At 43.3% G+C, this 16,007-nt stretch overlaps 1 protein-coding gene across 8 annotated transcripts in view; it reads right to left on the bottom strand.

The window, feature by feature from the left end:
* The window catches only part of GALNT13 (polypeptide N-acetylgalactosaminyltransferase 13), a 354,352-nt gene that overhangs the window by 41,305 nt on the left and 297,040 nt on the right, over positions 1-16,007 (bottom strand). For all 8 annotated transcript variants that reach the window (XR_008847277.1, XR_008847278.1, XM_056536509.1 and 5 more), the window contains exon 10: positions 6,213-6,347. Coding sequence is in view for 6 of the 8 variants with exons in the window: in XM_056536509.1 (XP_056392484.1) it covers positions 6,213-6,347 (135 nt within the window). In the remaining 2 variants the exon portion in view is untranslated. The remainder of the gene's footprint in view (positions 1-6,212; positions 6,348-16,007) is intronic.

Below are 16,007 nucleotides of genomic sequence, written 5' to 3'. Positions count from 1 at the left end.
CCTGTGAAGATGAGTCGTCTCAGGGGTAACAACCTGGGTGCCGCCTGCCACAACAAGTCCATCCCGCTTTGCGGCGGGCTCTTGTGAAAACCAGTGGCACCTTAGACTCCGCTCCCTGGTATGGCCCAAGCCATCTTCCTCACAGGTCAAGGGATCCACCTACCTCAGCCATTACAGGTAGGTTTTATTGTAAACTGTCTAAAAGTCCCCTCAATAGGTCCTCCGGTAAACTACAGTCCTTCCTACGTACATACACTGAAAAAAATATTCTATTTAAAAAGATGCCAGAGAGATTGTTCCCCTAAAATCCCAAAATAGCTAATTGGTATCTCCTGCCGAAAGTACACAAAACGTTAGAGTCCCCACCCATTGTCTCCATTGTGGGGACTCCAACAGAGTCCATTTCAAAATTCGTGGACTGGCTTCTCCATCCCCTCCTTACTGAGATACCCTCCCTCGTCAAGGATACTAATGAATTCCTCCAGACACTAGAGTTCAACTTGACCCTCTAACTGTATTCTAATTTCCCTTGATATAGAGAGTCTCTATACAAGTATAGTACTAACTATAGTACTAACAGGGATTCCGGACATATGCATTCAAACTGAAACATTTAGGAAACCCATATTGGGAAATACAGTGTTAAGGGCAGATAGCAATCATCCCCCACAAACTATTCTAGCCATACCCATAGGTGAATTAACAAGATTAAAACGAAATTGCACTCCACAATTAAAATACTCAGAAGAAGCAAAAAATCTTGAAAATCGTTTATTGAAACAAGGTTATAGTATAGAAAATTTTACCCAGGCAAAAAGAATTGTGGACTGCAAAAATTGTCAAAACCTAATAAAACCACAGGGTGACAAAAATAAAAACACAAAAAATTTCAATTGGTCTAAAAAATCTCCCAAACAAACCTGTTTTGGCTATCACCTACAGTCCGCAGTTTAGAACCATAAAAAATATTATACATAAACACTTACATCTGCTTAAGGATGAGGAAAAAATGTCCAGAATTCTGGCATCTGGACTGGCGGTGGTACCCAAAAGAGCTGCCACACTTAGGGATAAATTATCTCCAAGTTTGGTTACAACAGAAAGGCCACATGTGAACAGGTGGCTTGATTGTGTCGGCTTCTACAAATGTGGATCAATACGATGTAAAGCCTGTGAAGTAACGCACCTATGTAAAGAATTCACAGATGCAACAGGTAATCGCACTTACAAAATTAAGCAACATCTGAATTGTAATTCCACAAATGCAGTTTACATCATTGAGTGTGTGACCTGTGACTTAAAATATGTAGGGTGCACAACCCGCAAATTAAAGGTAAGAATCAGGGAACACCTCAATGATGCAACCAATGCAAATGTAATTTGTAACTAATCTGGGGCTTCGCTACATTTTTTTGAAAACCACAATGCCAGTGTCAGCAATTTTAAAATGTATGTGATAGAAAAAATAGTCCAGAAAATGCTCGGAGGTGATCTGCAGCATAGACTGTTGAGCCACATGGCTTTTTGGCAGTTTACGCTCCAGACGAGAGCCCCCCAAGGTTTGAACAAAAGAAAAGAACTCATGTTTCATTACTGAACAGTGTCTAATTTTGCAGACTTCGTGTCGGTCCTGAATACATCTAATGATGTGAATCTACAATTTACCAGCAAAGTGGGTCCTTATGAACTAGAAATTCTGAACGTTCTTATTAGTTTAGAAGGGGGCAATTTGATCACAAGAGGGTTCTGGAAGCCAACAGTGTGCAATTCTCTCTTGCATTTTGGGAGTTATCATCCCGATTATGTCAAAAAGGCAGTACCCTACGGGTAGTTCTTGAGACTGCGGAGGGTGAATAGATGGGATGAGGACTTCCTGATGCAAACAAGAGATTTAAAAAGACGCTTGGCTATAAAAGGTTACCCAGAGATTGTCTTGGATAAGGCCCTACATAGAGCGATGAAACAAAATAGATCCACCCTTTTAAAAGGTAGAAAAAACTACAAAAAGGATAAGTCTCAGCTCAATTCTCAACGTAAGGATGTTGTTTTTTCATTCTCATTTCATTTTAGCCCGTTGGCCGAAAAAATCAAGAAAATTATTTATGACAATTGGTTTTTGGTTCAGAACGATGCCAACTTATCAGAATATGCTAAAGTGAAACTTGAGAGATGAATTGGTACAAAGTAGTTTTCGCCACTCTGGAACAAAAACCAATTGGTTAAATAGAACCTTGTCACCCGGAAACTACAAATGCAATACATGTAACTGGTGTAATTTTATATGTCAGGACAGTAATGTGTCTATTGGAGGTAAAACATTTTGCTTCAGAGATACAATGTGCTGTCACACGAGTTACGTAGTTTACGCTATAGTTTGCATATGTAAACGGTTCTATATTGGTTGTACCATATATCCAGTTACTGTACGCTATAGGGAACATATCCACTCAGGGAAATCTGGTAAGGGTTGCCCGAGACTCATTACACATATAAGAAACGAACATCAGGTTGATGCCAGCTGCCTGTCCTTCCTTGGCTTGGAAAGAATCACTGCCAGGGAAGGAACAGACAGACATAAAATGCTCTTGTAGCGAGAAGCCAAAATTATCCCGGAAACAAATGCCCAAGGTAATCTGGGCTTAAATGATCATTTGGATTTAAGTGTGTTTTTGTAATATATTTGTTACTATATATTTACCTGCTTGTGGTCCACAATGTGTGTTTGCTTTTAATGTCATTTTAACTTACTTATAGTTACGCCCTGCACACCATACGTCACCACAGGAGGTGTATTTACCTGCCATGACAATGGAGTGAAGGAAGTCTGAAGAAATGCCCGTAAAAGGCTCTTGAAACAATTGTCACTACACCTGTGTACTCCTGATGGCGTCCCACTGTTGCTGCACACACGCACCAACAATAAAGAAGCCTGCTGCACCGTAATTGTGAGTGCCTCCTCAATCTCTCTCTTCTGCGATCAAACAAAGGATATCGGTCTCTTATAATTTTTTCTCTCCTAGTTCATGCAAGCCTTTTCCCTCCCCCACCCTTCTATGCTCTGCATGATTGATGTTTAGGGTTGGGCTTATGACACTGTAAATCAATCATGAAGAGCAAGTAGGGGTGGGGGAGAAAGGAGGCATGCATGAACTTGGAAAAAAAAACATGATTTTATAACTTTAAAAAACAGCATTAGCTACCAATGAGATACCCTTTGTTTTAAAGGGGAATTCCAGTAATAAACATTTTTTTTTTTTCATATCAACTGGCTCCAGAAAGTTAAACAGATTTGTAAAGTACTTATATTAAAAAATCAAAATCCTTCCAGTACTTAGCTGCTGAAGTTGAGTTGTTCTTTTCTGTCTGACAACAGGGCTCTCTGCGGATACCTCTGTATGTCTCGGGAACTGCCCAGAGCAGGAGCGGTTTACTATAGGGATTTGCTCCTACTCTGGACAGTTCCTGAGACAGACAGAGGTGTCAGCAGAGAGCCCTGTTGTCAGACAGAAAAGAACAACTCAACTTCAGCAGCTGATAAGTACTAGAAGAATTATTTTTTTAATAGAAGTAATTTACAAATCTGTTTAACTTTCTGGAGCCAGTTGATTTGAAAAAAAAAAGTAAAATCTCTTTAAGCTTCTTCGGAGGGGTTCACAGGTCCTTGCAGCTCTTTATGTATTGTCATGTAAATGCAAATATTCAGATGTATGAGCAGGTTCTACCCCGTACCCGTGGAAATGCACATTTCACAGAGAGCGGTATATCACAGGCAGTGATGAAATACTGTGTTAGCTTTCAATCATGGGCACTTGGCGGCCAAAAATGACAACGCACATCGGCTTAAATTCCCGGTTCTATGTCTATCTATCTAGAGATCTATTTTCATGGGACAACTTTTAGTCTTCTTAAATGCTATCTCAAATGCCATGAGGAGAAAGTGGACGACCTTACATTAAGGTCAGCTTTAATCTTTAAAACCATGACAACAGAGAAGAGAAAAATACAAACGAAGACATGAAATTACAGTCTTGTGCGAGGCTTTTAGTTTTGCTCTACTGCTGTAATATTGTTGCACTATAGGTATTAATAATGTGCTATATTATATCATTTTTAATATAATTAGATGTTGTATACTATGACAACTAATATTGGATTATACTTGATTAGAGTAGTGACCTCCAAACTTTGGCCCGCAGATATTGCAAAACTACAACCCCCAGCATGCCCGGACAGCCAGCGGCTGTTCGGGCATGCTGGGAGTTGTAGTTTTGCAACATCTGAAGAGCCACAGTTTTTTAATCAACTGGTGCCAGAAAGTTAAACAGATTTGTAAATTGCTTCTATTAAAAAATCTTAATCCTTCCAGTACTTATTAGCTCCTGAATACTACGGAGGAAATTCTTTTCTTTTTGGAACACAGAGCACTCTGCTGACATCACGACCACAGTGCTCTATGCTGACATCTCTGTCCATTTTAAGAACTGTCCAGAGTAGGAGAAATCCCCATAAAAAACATATGCTGTTCTTGACAGTTCCTAAAATGGACAGAGATGTCAGCAGAGAGCACTGTGCTAGTGATGTCAGCAGAGAGAACTGTGTTCCAAAAAGAAAATAATTTCCTCTTTAGTATTCAGCAGCTAATAAGTACTGGAAGGAGTCAGATTTTTTTAAATAGAAGTCATTTACAAATCTGTTTAACTTTCTGGCACCAGTTGATTAAAAAAAAAAAAAAAAAGTTTTCCACCGGAGTACCCCTTTAAGTGTAGTTATGTGTTTTTTTTTTTTTTTATGGTTTATTTATTTATTAGGTATGTTTTTGTTTTTTTTATTTATTGTTAAATGTATTTATTTATCTGCACAGACTGTATCTTCTAGTATAGTTATGTTTGTTTATTTTTTTTATGTTTTTCATTTATTTTATTTATTAGTTATGTATGTTCTTATTTTATTTAATTTTGTATCTATTGAATTTATTTATTTATTTACCTGCCCTGACTGTATCTTCTAGTATAGTTAGGTTTGTTTATTTTGCTTATTATTTTATTTATTTATTTTTTTATTTATCAATTTATGTATTAATAAATGTATTTATAAAATGTAATGTTCTTATTACATTTAATTTATTTATTAATTATTTTTTTATGTAATGTATTTATTTAACTAATTAATTATTTAATTTAATTATAAAAATTTTATTTATTTAGTTACTTTAATTATTCATTTATTTACGGTATGTTGTATATTTACAAGCATTTTTTTTTTTATTGTTCCTGTGCATCTAAAGTAATTTAAAAAAAAACACACCACTAATAATTATAATTGAAATATTTCTACTATTTTGTGCATTGGAAGAAGATCTACCAACCAAGATCCATGGAGTGGGGCTCCCTGAGGAAGCACATTGTGAGCGAAACGATCGTTGGGGTTTGGTGGGTATGGTCTGGCATCTATGTGTATATTACTATACTTTTTATGTCCTGTTTAGCAGTGTGGTGTTCTATTGTTTACTGGTAGTCCCTCTTGTTATTTGCTGTTCATCCACACTGCCATAGGCATACTTTATATTTCGCTTTGCTTTGTCAGAGTCTGTACCCATCTAGTTCTCTGCTACATTCTGGTGCCTGACTGTTTTTCTTTCTTACTATTCTTTAAGATATATGTTTTATATCTTTTGTACTTTACCAAAGTCCTGTGCATTAATCCCCTTTTCTATTGCACAGTAACCTACCTAGTTGTAGGGTTTTTCTTCTTTGGTGTTTACACAGGTTGTAGACACAAAGTGGAAGGAGTTTTACAAAAATATCATATTCATAATGCATCTCCTAAGATAAATTCCTGCTTGTAGCTTTATGTTTACAGGGGTATTCATGGCTGCAGATACTGTAGCTGTCTGCCTTGGGTTGCTGACCTGTTGACCTTTCCACCATTGCTTTGCTTTGTCAGAGTGATTTGCACGTGTATTATTGAAGAGCTACTGACACATGACATCAGATATTTCATGTGACAAAGCGTGATGTTTCGATAGCAACATTTTTTAACTATTTATGTCCTATGTCTACAGAAATTAGCCTGCTGGGAATGTAGACGACTCCCATAGGAGACATGATGTGAAGTAGTGGTTGATGAATGTGAAGATATTTCCCCTTAATACGGGATCTAAGCAGCAATAAAACTGTTCAATAAGTCGCATATATGACCAGCTGCCGACTTACCTCAGAGTCATACTCCCAGAGCTGGTTACCTCGCATGTGATGACACTTGAGCATGATGACTGGGCCGTTTAGTCGAGATACGTCCAGGCACAAATCATCTGTGCGAATTTCTTTATCGGCCGTGTAAGAAAAGACCTGAAAAGTAGGATTCTATTAAAAGGTGGAAATAAAAATTTACATTTTGTATCATCTTAAAGGGGTATTCCAGCTAAAGACATTTTAGTGGGTGTGGTGTGACATCATGGGGGTGTGGCGTGACATCACGTCTCTAGAGACTGGGGCCGCAGCCCTGCATAGGATGTGGGTGCTGCACGGAGATCGCACGGGCGGGGGGAGAATGGAGGGGGACCCCCGTGATCAGACATCTTATCCCCAATCCTTTGGATAGGGGATAAGATGTCTTTGGCCAGAATACCCCTTTAAGGCATTGCTATTGGCATTGCCATTTTATGTAACCAGACTCCTTTGTACTATACAACATATGTCTTGAACACAAAATCAGAGAAAAGCAAAGCACCATGTACATATGTACTTGATGAGCAACTATAGCTTAAATGGGCACTGTCAGAGTCAAAAAAATGTCATATATTGTGCATCTTGATAAAACATTAAAGGGCTACTCCGGTGGAAAACATTTTCTTTTTAATCAACTAGTGCCAGAAAGTTAAACAGATTTCTAAATTACTTCTATAAAAAAATCTTAATCCTTCCAGAACTTATTAGCTGCTGAAAACTACAGAGGAAATTCTTTTCTTTTTGAAACACAGAGCTCTCTGTTGATATCATGAGCACAGTGCTCTCTGCTGACATCTCTGTCCATTTTAGGAACTGTCCAGAGCAGCATATGTTTGTTATGGGGATTTTCTCCTACTCTGGACAGTTCTTAAAATGGACAGAGGTGTCAACAGAGAGCACTAAGCTCATGATGTCAGCAGAGAGCTCTGTGTTCCAAAAGAAAACAATTTCCTCTGTAGTATTCAGCAGCTAATAAGTACTGGAAGGATTAAGATTTTTTAATAGAAGTAATTTACAAATCTGTTTCACTTTCTGGCACCAGTTGATTAAAAAAAAAAAAAAAAGTTTTCCACCGGAGTACTCCTTTAACCTTTCTAGTTCCTAAAAAAATGTTATCTCCTTTTTATAGAGATCATGGTTTATAAAAAGAAAAGACCACTAGGGGTCCCCATACAATTCAGAACATAACCCTGTCTGTCTGCAGCATCATCTTTGTCCCAGCTGAAGAACAGGCAGGGACAATGTCCAGGAAGTGAGGAAGGGACTAGCACTCATCTGTGCTCACTCCTGTCCTATCAGATTGCAGCATGAAAACAGAGAGGAGGAGGTTACAGAGCAGCCTGCAGTGATTGGATGAAGAGACCCAGCACATCACAGCAGACTCAGGGAGGAAGTGAAAGCACAATGAGTAAGGGCGGGCTCAGTGCTTGCCTTGGACACAAGCTCTCCTGAGCAGTGGATGTCAGAATGAGCAAGCAGCAGAACGGAGGGCTATGTGAGCCGAATACAGAAGCTAGACACATAAAAAAGACATGCATAGCATCTGCATGACCTAGTGAGTGAAATATGTGACGGTTATGCTTGAAAGTGCATCTTTTAATTGAAAAAGCAGTAATAAATGGCCTCAGTGTCACCTGGCATGACCTGGTCCACTTACATAACGTAGTGTCCCCTGTGTGATTTGCAGGTAGGATAGGCTTCAAAGAGAACAGCTGGATCAACACGGCACTGACGGGCATAGGCACACACAGCAGGAACGAGTAAAACCAAATTTAATGACCAAGATGCAACGTATTTCGCTGCGCATGCGCAGCGAAATACGTTGCATCTTGGTCATTAAATTTGGTTTTACTCATTCCTGCTGTGTGTGCCTTGGTCCCGCCAGCGCCACATTGATCCTGCTGTTCCCTTTGAAGCCTATACTACCTGCAAGTTGTACCTGGGCTGGATGGCTGCAGACAGTGATCCATGCCTTTCTTTTAAGATTCCCCTGTGTGACACAAAGGGTCGCGGCGCATGCGCCATCTAATCATCTCACAACACTCACGAGGTGACCGGCGGCGTGAAGAGAGAAGTCCTGACACTATTGTCCGGAAGCAAGTGAGTTCTCTTCCTCTGGCTAAAGCAACAAACGTGCAGTGAGGGGGAGATTTATCAAAACCTGTCCAGAGGAAAAGTTGCCAAGTTGCCCATAGCAACCAATCAGATCGCTTCTTTCAGTTTTCAGAGGCCTTTGCAAAAGTGAAAGAAGCGATCTGATTGGTTGCTATGGACAACACAGCAACTTTTCCTCTGGACAGGTTTTGATAACTTAGCTCAGATATCGCTTACAGACTCACCTCAAAAATGCGTGGTGACCCTATGTGTCAATCACATAAGGGAAAAACTGTTAACCGGACCAGGCCGCACCACTCCAACTATGATCATGACACTTCAAAAAAACATTTTTGAAGGAAATAAAAGAATGAAAACCTAGATTATAATGAATCGCCTATACACTTGCTGAGTGATCGGTATCTGACTAGGGGTCAGACCAGGGCTGTTTGAAGGAATTTGGGGTCCCCAAGCAAAATAGACATGGTGCCCCCCTCCCCTCCCTGTTTCCTTCTTATTCCCCTCCCCATGTCTTTCTTACTCCCCCCTCCCCCTCCCTGTGTCCTTCTTACCCCCCCTCCCCCTCCCTGTGTCCTTCTTACTCCCCCTCCCCCTCCCTGTGTCCTTCTTATTCCCATCCCCCATGTCCTTCTTACTCCCCCCTCCCCCTCCCCCTGTCCTTCTTACTCCCACTCCCCCTGCCTGTGTCCTCCTTATTCCCCTCCCCCATGTCCTTCTTACTCCCCCTCCCCCATGTCCTTCTTACTCCCCCCTCCCCCTCCCCGTGTCCTTCTTACTCCCCCCTTCCCTATGTTTCCCCCCCCCCTCTATGTTCCCCTTCCCCCCTGCCCTACCTATGTTCTCAGTTACCTCCTCCGGCTCCTTCCCTGGACCCTGTAGCGTGGCCGAGCTCCTCTACCTCCTGGCTGTCACTCAGTCCGGCTGGGTACCGCGTGGTACAGGAAATTCAGTTTCCTGTTCCTGGCCGGACTGAAAGGAAGTGAGCACTCAGTGTACACTTCCTGTCAGTCCGGCCGGAAACAGGAAATTGTATCTCCTGTTCCTGTACCGCGCGGTACCCGGCCGGATAGCCAGGAGGTAGAGGAGCTCGGCCACGCTACAGGGAAGGGGAGGAACTCGGGAGGTGACCAGGAGTGGTGCAGCCGCCTGAGGCGCTCTATAGAGTGCTCAGGCAACTGCAGCCTTAGAGGAAGCACAACAAGCCTCGGCTCTGCTTTGGGACCTGGGCAAGCTCGGGGCCCCGAACAATTGCTTGGTTTGCCTGTCCTTTAGCGACGGGCCTGGGTCAGACCACTATGGTCACCTACCATTCACGAGAACAAGGGTCGCTTGCCCTGCATGTGAACATAGGCATGGTCTACCATGCATGCTGCTCTACTCTATTACAATGGGAGTGCCCAAGAATGCTAAATACAGAACTCTGCTACCTTCAGCAGTCCCACTGCATGTTCAACCACCGCTCCATCCACACAGTGGGAATCCTGGAGATTGCATCCCCACTTCACTTCACCCCCAATCATAAATGTAATACCTAACCAGTGTGCCTCCAGTTGTTGCAAAACACAACTCCCTACTAGACCACTAACTACAGCTCAGACCTTGGCCAGACTCCTCTCTTGCCCGACCCCTTGGTGTGTCGAGCCGTGGTCTTTTGGCCCGCATAGCCAGCTGTCACCTTCACCAGAACCACTCCTAGCGGTAGTGACCTTGTTGTTCCCCCTGCAGCAAAGTTCAGATCTCTGTAGTGGGGTTAAAGGGGTACTCCCATGGAAAACTTTTTTTTTTTAAATCAACTGGTGCCAGAAAGTTCAATAGATTTGTAAATTACTTCTATTAAAAAAATCTTAATCCTTCCAGTACTTTTTAGGGGCTTTATACTACAGAGCAAATGCTTTTCTTTTTGGATTTCTCTTCTGACATGACCACAGTGCTCTCTGCTGTCCATTTTAGGAACTGTCCAGAGCAAGAGAAAATCCTCATAGCAAACATATGCTGCTCTGGACAGTTCCTAAAATGGACAGCAGAGGTCAGCAGAGAGCACTGTGATCGTGACAGAAGAGAAATCCAAAAAGAAAAGCATTTCCTCTGTAGTATAAAGCCCCTAAAAAGTACTGGACGGATTAAGATTTTTTAATAGAAGTAATTCACAAATCTCCATGAAGAAGAAAGAAGAAATATCGGCACTCACCAGTGTGGCTGTGAAGTCTTCTTTATTGAGACATACTCACGATAGGGGTACAGAAGAGAGGGGTGGTGGGGGGACAAGTAGTGGCGACCGAGCTCCTGTTTCACATGCCTAGCGTGCTTCGTCTGGCCGCCTAAGGCAATTCGGCTACACCTGTTCCCACTCGCCATCCTACCTCCAGTACACTCTATAACGCAGTGCCGCACCATCTCCAAAGTGAATTTACAAATCTGTTTACCTTTCTGGCACCAGTTGATTAAAAAAAAAAACTGGAGTACCCCTTTAAAGGGTGAAAACCATGGGGGCAACCTAGACAACACATAGAGTTGCCCAAATCCAAACTAGATAAGTGGCACAGTCAGGGCTGGCTCTGCCTATAGGCAAAATAGGCAGCCGTCTAGATAGCCATTTTGATGGGGGGCGCCCTCTGCCTGCTGTAAGAAAGTTAGACAACCAGCATCTGAACCACTCGCTCAGCCAGCAGAGGAGGAGGTTTGTTACAGTGTGTCACCCCAGTATTAGGCTTATTACATAGGGGGGGGGGGGGGTTGTTACAATGTGTCCCCTCGGAAGTAAGGTGGGGCTTGTCAAGGGGTGGGGCAATGGGCGGAGTCAAGGGGGAGGCAAAAATCATTGCACCAGCACTGGGCACAGTGGGTCCAAACCCGCCGGAGGTTACAAAGGAGCTAAAACATGTATATGCAAAACTACAACTCCCAGCATGCCCGGACAGCCAAAGGCTGTCCGGGCATGCTGGGAATTGTAGTTTTGCAACAGCTGGAGGCACCCTAGTTGGGAAACACTGAAATATGGTGTCACTTTAACATTATCCCTCTATTCCTCACACAGATAAAGATGTCCCGGCCTAGATCTTATCCCAGGAGGGGGGGTCCTAATTGTTTACAGTGTGGGCGCATGGCCGGCAGCCACATTACTGAAGAGCCCCTTTAATTGCTGTGTGAAAGTGAAAACAATCAATGCCATTTGTGGTTGTCATGGCAACACCGTACACTTGCATAGCCATACTATAGAGATCTATTTTTGAAGTGCTAAACGTAGAAACGTGTTAAAAATAAACAGAACACGCTTCACGCTGCTCTACAGTCATTAAAATTTAGCTTTTCATTTTTTTCCCCCACTGTTAGTAGTAAATATAAAAAAATTTATCTAAATTTTATACATCAGGGGCTGACAGAGGCGGCGATTCATAAGGCGGTGTAAGAAAACCCGGGGATATTAACAGCGTATCAAAAAAATGATTGTGCAAATATCAATATGTACATTGAAATACAAATACACCTGTATTGCATTGAGTATTTTGTATGTCCTATTATGGTACTTTGCATTGCAGAATGGCGTTTTATGTTTTAATCCCTTAACGACCCTGGAAATTAAAATTTTAGCATTTTCATTTTACTCCTCCTAGTCTTTTTAAAGCCTTAATTCTTTTATTTTTCCATCCACAGACCCAAATGAGGGCTTGTTTTTTGCAGGACCAATTGTACTTTGTAATGACATCCTTTCTTCCATAAAATATCCAGAAGAAGTTATTTGAAAGGTGATATAAAAGAATAATATATATATATATATATATATATATATATATATATATATATATATATACATACTACTAGCTGAGTATCCGGCATTGCCCGGTTTTTCCTTCCTAATCCTTGTTGTGGAGGAAAATCAACAGAGGAAGCTTTTGACTTCATATCCTGTTCCCTCATTGTTGTCATATCCCAACCCCATATCCCGTCCTCATATCCTGACCTCCCATCTCGACCTCCTATCCCGACCTCCTATCCCGTCCTCATATCCTGTCCTCCTATCTCAACCTCCTTTCTTGACCTCCTATGTCGACCTCCTATCCCGACCTCCCATCCCGACCTCTTATCTTGACCTCCTATCTCTACCTCCTATCCCGTCCTCCTATCCCGACCTGTAATATGTGTACCAGGTATTGAAATATCTCCAGGCATGCGGAAGTTATGTGGGAACACACATTTGCCATTGATTTGCATGGGACTTTAAACAAAAACCCCGACCCTCACAAATGGGGGTAGTTAAGGGTTAAATTAAATATCCTATTTTTTAAGTGGACATGTAAGTAACATGTGACCAAGTTTTATAGAAATATCTCAAGCCGTTTGGAAGTTATGCAGTAACATATATTTCCCATAGACTTGTTTGGGACTTTAAACATAAACTCCGCCCCTGGAAAATCGGGGTGGGTAAGGGTTAAATCAGCTATCCTATGTTTATTGTTGACATGTAAGTAACATGTGTGCCAAGTTTCATGTTAATAACTTTAGCCGTTTGGACGTGATGCTGGAACATACACACACATACATACACACATACACACATACACACACATACATACACACATACACACACATACATACATACACACACACATACACACACATACACACATACACACATACACACACATACGTACACATACATACACACACACATTGGAGGAGATTTATCAAAACCTGTCCGAAGGAAACGTTGCCCAGTTGCCCATAGCAACCAATCATATCGCTTCTTTCAATTTTGAAAAGGTCTGTGAAAAATGAAAGAAGCAATCTGATTGGTTGCTATGGGCAACTGGGCAACTTTTCCTCTAGACAGGTTTTGATAAATCTCCTCCATTGAGGAGCCATCGTTTGTCGAATCCATCGTATGTTGAGGGATTCGCGCAATGTAAAGTATAGGAAGCTGTACTCACCTGTCCCCGCCACTCGCGATGGTGTCCCCGCCACTCCCGATAGTGACCCCGGGCCTCCGCTGGGCTCTCCTGGTCTTCTCCGGTCCTCTGTTGTCTTCTGCAAGGCCTTACTGGGCCTGCATAGCGACGTCATGACGCCGCTGCATACGCCATTCCTATTGGATGACGTGCGCAGCAGGGTATTGACGTAATCGGAGAGGGACGAGAAGACACCGGAAGACCAGCGCTGGACCCGGAGGGTACCCCGGAGCATCGTGGAGGGGTAAGTAATACTTACCGCACCACACGGAGAACATTAAGCTGCTATCCGGCTGCAGCTTAGGCATTTTGCGCTGCCGGATAGCACTTAATGCGATGGTCCCGACATAAAAAAGCATCGTATGTCGATGCTGACATCGACATGCGATGGCCTCTGAGAGGCCATCATATGTCGATTTGATCATATGTCGGGGCCATCGTAGGTCGGGGGGTCACTGTATATACTAGCTGAATAGCCGGCGTTGCCCGGTTTTTCCTTCCTAATCCTTGTTGGGGAGGAAAATAAACAAAGGAGGAAGCTTTTGACTTCATATCCCGTCCTCATATATTTTTGTCATATTCCGACCTCCTATCCCGTCCTCCCATCCCGTCCTCCCATCCCGTCCTCCCATCCCGTCCTCCCATCCCGACCTCCCATCCCGACCTCCCATCCCGTCCTCCCATCCCGTCCTCCCATCTCGACCTCCTTTTCCGTCCTCCTATCCCGTCCATCTATCCCGTCCTCCTATCCCGTCCTCCTTTCCCGTCCTCATATTTCGACATCCTTTCCCGTCCTCCTTTCCCGTCCTCCTTTTCCGTCCTCCTTTTCCGTCCTCCTATCCCGTCCTCCTATCCCGTCCTCCTTTCCCGTCCTCCTTTCCCGTCCTCATATCTCGACATCCTTTCCCGTCCTCCTTTCCCGTCCTCCTTTTCCGTCCTCCTATCCCGTCCTCCTATCCCGTCCTCCTTTTTCGTCCTCCTATCCCGTCCTCCTATCCTGTCCTCCTATCCCATCCTACTTTTTCGTCCTCCTATCCCGTCCTCCTATCCCGTCCTCCTATCCCGTCCTCCTATCCCGTCCTCCTATCCCGTCCTCCTATCCCGTCCTCCTTTTCCGTCCTCCTATCCAGTCCATCTATCCCGTCCTCCTATCCCATCCTCCTATCCCGTCCTCCTATCCCGTCCTCCTATCCCATCCTCCTATCCCGTCGTCCTATCCCGTCGTCCTATCCCGTCGTCCTATCCCGTCTTCCTATCCCGTCGTCCTTTCCCGTCCTCCTTTCCCGTCCTCCTTTCCCGTCCTCCTTTCCCGTCCTCATATCTCGACCTCCTTTCCCGTCCTCCTATCTTGACCTCCTTTTCCGTCCTCCTTTTCCATCCTCCTATCCCGTCCTCCCATTCAGTCCATCTATCCCGTCCTCCCATCCCATCCTCCTATCCCGACCTCCTATCCCGTCCTTCTATACCGTCCTCCTATCCCGTCCTCCTATCACGACCTCCTATCCCGACCTCCTATCCCGTCCTCCTATCTCGACATCCTATCCCGTCATCATATCCCGACCTCCTATCCCGACCTCCTATCCCGTCCTCCTTTCCCGTCCTCCTTTCCCGTCCTCATATCTCGACCTCCTTTCCCATCCTTCTTTCCCGTCCTCCTTTTCCGTCCTCCTATCCCATCCTCCTTTCCCGTCCTCATATCTCGACTTCCCATCCTGACCTCCTATCCCGTCCTCCTATCAAGTCCATCTATCCCGTCCTCCTATCCCGTCCTCCTATCCCGTCCTCCTATCTCGACCTCCTATCCCGTCCTCCCATCCCGACCTCCCATCCCGTCCTCCTATGCCGACCTCCTATCCCGACCTCCTATCCCGACCTCCTATCCCGACCCGTAATATGTGTACCAGTTATTGAAATATCTCCAGCCGTACGGAAGTGTGGGAACATACATTTTCCATTGATTTGCATGGGACTTTAAACAAAAACCCTGACCCTCACAAATGGGGGTAGTTAAGGGTTAAATTAACTATCCTATATTTTAAGTGGACATATAAGTAACATGTGACCAAGTATTATCGAAATATCTCCAGCCGTTTGGAAGTTATGCAGTAACATATATTTTCCATAGACTTGTATGGGACTTTAAACATAAACCCCGCCCCTGGCAAATGGGGGGTGAGTAAGGGTTAAATCACCTATCCTATGTTTGTTGTTGACATATAAGTAACATGAGGCCAAGTTTCATGTTAATATCTTTAGCCGTTTGGACGTGATGCTGGAACATACACACATACATACACACACACACACACACACACACATACACACATACATACACACACACATACACACATGCATACACACATACATACACACACACATACACACACACACACACACACACACACATACATACATACACACACACACACATACATACACACATACATACACACATACACACATACATACACACATACATACACACACACATACATACACACACACATACACACACACACACACACACACATACACACATACATACACACACATACATACACACACATACATACATACACATATACACACACACACGTTGAGTTTTATATATATAGATTGTGTGAAAGAAGATAGTAACGGGAGACATAGTTCATGAACTATTTCTCCCTTTACTATCTTCCATCACAAAATAACGTCCATTATCAATAACGGACTATTACGG

Source organism: Hyla sarda, chromosome 8 (assembly GCF_029499605.1).
Source record: "Hyla sarda isolate aHylSar1 chromosome 8, aHylSar1.hap1, whole genome shotgun sequence".
NCBI classification, from domain to species: domain Eukaryota; kingdom Metazoa; phylum Chordata; class Amphibia; order Anura; family Hylidae; genus Hyla; species Hyla sarda.
The sequence above is the reverse complement of the archived record's forward strand: the minus strand, read 5'-3'. Positions and strand labels throughout refer to the sequence as shown.